The following is a 3,861-nucleotide window of genomic DNA, read 5'->3' as shown; positions in this document are numbered from 1 at the left end:
TATATATATATAAAAATTTTACGGATTTTTTTTTACAGTGTAGGCATGCAAATTACAGTGAAGTGCAACAGTTACAGTACGGTGTTCAGCAGCATTTTAAATGTTGAATTTTGAATCGATCTCTTCTTGTAAACTCAGAGATGTGAATTTGGACGGCATTTAAATTACCACACGACCTTCATGTTTGTCAAAAAACAATAGGTAATTCGGCTGGGGATTTTTACGTGGGTGGTGGGAGAAAAAACGCCAACGTTCTGGATTCAGACAGCAATAAAATCACAGACTAACCCCTGTAAATACTGCAAAAAGCTTACGTCCCATGAGAAATAATTACCGTCTGAATAGGTAATATGCATTCATGTTTTTTTCTTTTTAAACTTTTGTACAGTTTTCAAGAAAAGTCTAAATTTAATGACAAAAATTATAAAAGTGTGGTGTAAACATTAAGCAAAAAGTAATTTATTTTCTTTACACCTTGAATGGGTGTACATTAGTGATGCGCGGATGAGCTAAAACGTCACCCGAATCCGCAGCTTCAAATAAATTATCCACCCGCCAACCGCCCGCACCTGTATTTTTGTCTGATTTAGATAACCGCACCCGATCATCACATTAGGGTTCGTACAGTCATAAAAAATCTGGAAAAGTCATTGAACAACAATTTCCAGGCCTAGAAAGTTTTGTAAAAATAAATAAACTCAAAAAGTTTTTGAAAAGTCATTATATTTTACCTGTATAATGAATTATATATGAATTATTATTTTATAAATCTCATTCTTTTTTGGTGTACCATATGACATTTTACACTGTGAACTAACCTTGCCTTTTCATAAAAAGGTAAAAATTATCTGTTATTTTTAGACTTGTTGACTCTGACACACAGTACTGTTTTATGTTTTTCCTTTCATATTGGTTGCACCACATGACTTTAATTTGGCAGAACAATTTTTACATTTATTTTTATTGTATTATTTTCCAAGAAATAATAACAAAAGAAAAAATATGAGCGTCAAGTCATTGACCTAGCTTCTTTAGCAGTGGTGACGTGACAAGTTTTGAATGGACAAGCCTCATACTGTACTTTTTATTTTTTTATTTTTTTATTAAAACTAATAGACATTTAATTAGTTTTTCAGATTTCGCCATGGGTGAGTAGACTGAAGTGTGGGCGTAGCTGTTCAGTGGAGCAAGGAGCAAGATATCACAAGCATAGTGTCCACATTCTCACAAAATAGACGATGGGTGAAGCCGAAGATGAGAAGAACCAGGCAGGACGGCTATTTGAGAACTTTGCTCAGGCCACTGACTGCAAAAGCACCCTGCAGGCCTTCAATATTATGTGCAGTTACCTGGAGCTTGACCCTCTGGAGCACAGCACCTTCTACAGCGGCCTGAAGAGCATGGTGACATGCTGGAAAGCCAAAGCCCTTTGGGGTAAGCTGGACAAGAGAGCCAGCAACAAAGAGTACAAGAATGGCAAAGCCTGTGAGGGCATTAAGGTAAGCTTGCAAAATGCCAAGACAGTAGCAATACTGGAATATGTTAGAATGTTTAACTGAGCTGGCAAACCTTTGTTGAGATCTTTATAAACCAAACATTTAGGTGGTTTATAGATTCCATCTCAGATATGCCCTGATTTTTGTATGCAATGACATCAATATATATACTGTATGACATCAAACACAAGTTGTTTGTTAGATGAGTGCTCTCTGGCTCTTTTATAGTAGTTTAATTGTGGTGTGTGGTGAGGCAAACATCTACTATTGCTCATACTATAACACACAAGTCGCCCTGTGCCATTTGTGTTACTGATAATGAATGATTCCTCGCATTACCACAAATTGTGTGGATTTTATTATGACAAATGCCACATAAATGTCGCATGATGCAGTCACAAAGACTATGCCCACGCCCGAGTATGCTTACCTTCTACTATGTGAAGAGCAGTATGCATTAAATGAGTAATATGTGCAAATAGCATGACCGCTTATGAATACTTTACATTCCTACTCAGGCTCATTGGAAATACGTGCCTCTATCTACCTTTCTGCAAAACTCAAAAAAGTACATATGCGTACGAATCGCTGCAGTTTTCAGTAGTGATGGGAAGTTCGGATCAGATCTTTGAATCTCGTTCAGCAAAATGAACGAATCCTTTTTCCAAGTAATTTCATTCATTTTAGCAGAATATAATTAAAATGTTACATGTTAATAGCCAAATTCCCCAACGCATCGATTTACGCAAACATTGATCACATTTCGAATGCAATCACATTTCAAGTCAAAACTATAATGCAACCAAGACCAAATTATACTTGGAGACACTCTCCGGACATTTGAATTCTCAACTGCCACAATACGTACCTTGAAGCAATGTAATAAAAACGTGTCACAGTCACGTATTGAGCACGGGTTTTAGCACCACTCACTGGACATTTAACTTTGAAACGTGCATGAAACATACAGTAAGGTATGTAATATTGGTGTTGCAGAAATGCCACTTCAAGCAAGTATTTCCAGTGAGCCTGGGTTCTTACTATCCCATACAACTCTTAAAAATAATGCCTCTTTATTGGCAGATATGATTCCATGAAGAACCTTTAGGATTCATGGAGCATTTCCATTTCACAAAAGGTTCTTTTTAGTGACTCTTTAAAGTTCACTAAAAGGTTCTTTGGGAACCAAAAATGGTTCTTCAATGGCATAACTATGAAAATTCACTCTTTGGAACCTTTTGTTTATCCCACAAAAGAGGAGTCAACTTGTTTGTAAATGCTGTTAAACAGTAATGCTGGAGATGCTGCTTTTGAACATTTCCAATATAGTGGGTATAGTATGTCTCTGATTGTATTCAAAATACACACATGGGTATTTATAAAATGTACTTTTATTTATGATCAATAAGTAAGTTATTTATATAACATACTGTGGTATCCATATCACCCAGAACACCCTAGCAACCGCATAGCAACACCTTGGCAACCACCCAAACATTGCACCGCCAAGGTGTCAACTTATAGTTCACCCAAAAATGTCATCATTTACTCATCCTCATGTCGTATAAGCTCAATATGCGAGTTTTAAACTCAAGAACAAACCTCACTGCTTGTGTATCAAGCATGCACATTTCAGCTTATGTTTGCCATATTTAGTGTGTTCTATGTATGTGCATTGATCACTGTTTATATGTGAATAAAAGCTAAATTAAATCTGTTCATTGTATAGAATTACATTTTTTCATCAGAAGACTTGGATTCATATGGGTTATGTTTACAAAGACTTTTAGTTTTTGAATCTTGAAAATTTTGGTTGCTTTGACTTTTGATGGATGGGCAAAAATGAGAAAATATTAAAAATATGGATGAATAGATGGATAGATTTGTGTTCTGATAAGATAAAAAGACGTCTTTGGAATGACATGAGCCTCATGAGGGTAAATAAATGATGACAATTTTCATTTTTGGGTGAACTATCCTTTTAACTTCAGTCATAATATCCCTATGCATAGCTGCAGATAATTTTTCATGCGTTTCATACACAAACTGTACCTCACACTTAAGCTTATGTATAGTAAAATCATAAAAAATAATACAACCCGCACAATTTCTGTACAATTGCACATCCTGTCTCTTAGAGCCCTTAATAACTAAAAGCATGTCTTAGGATCAGTGTACCAGTGAGTTACACTCATCATAACACTCTCCCAGAGACAGCATCACTCAGCAGATCTGATTATTTTAGAAGATCAGACTCTTGGCTTGTTCATTATGAGAACTTCCCCCTTCTCTCACTCACACACACACACACACACACACACACACACTCTCTCACACACACACACACACACACACTCACACACAC

General features: G+C 36.1%; 1 protein-coding gene across 1 annotated transcript in view; it reads left to right on the top strand.

Moving 5' to 3' along the window:
* Nucleotides 1–1,238: 1,238 nt before the first annotated feature.
* Nucleotides 1,239–3,861, top strand: part of LOC107686850 (protein-methionine sulfoxide oxidase MICAL2-like) — a 53,583-nt gene continuing 50,960 nt past the window's right edge. Inside the window, exon 1 of the mRNA XM_016484004.1 lies at nucleotides 1,239–1,499. Within this exon, the coding sequence (XP_016339490.1) occupies nucleotides 1,239–1,499 (261 nt within the window). The remainder of the gene's footprint in view (nucleotides 1,500–3,861) is intronic.

Source organism: Sinocyclocheilus anshuiensis, unplaced genomic scaffold (assembly GCF_001515605.1).
Source record: "Sinocyclocheilus anshuiensis isolate Anshui unplaced genomic scaffold, SAMN03320099.WGS_v1.1 scaffold773, whole genome shotgun sequence".
NCBI lineage: Eukaryota > Metazoa > Chordata > Actinopteri > Cypriniformes > Cyprinidae > Sinocyclocheilus > Sinocyclocheilus anshuiensis.
The sequence above is the reverse complement of the archived record's forward strand: the minus strand, read 5'-3'. Positions and strand labels throughout refer to the sequence as shown.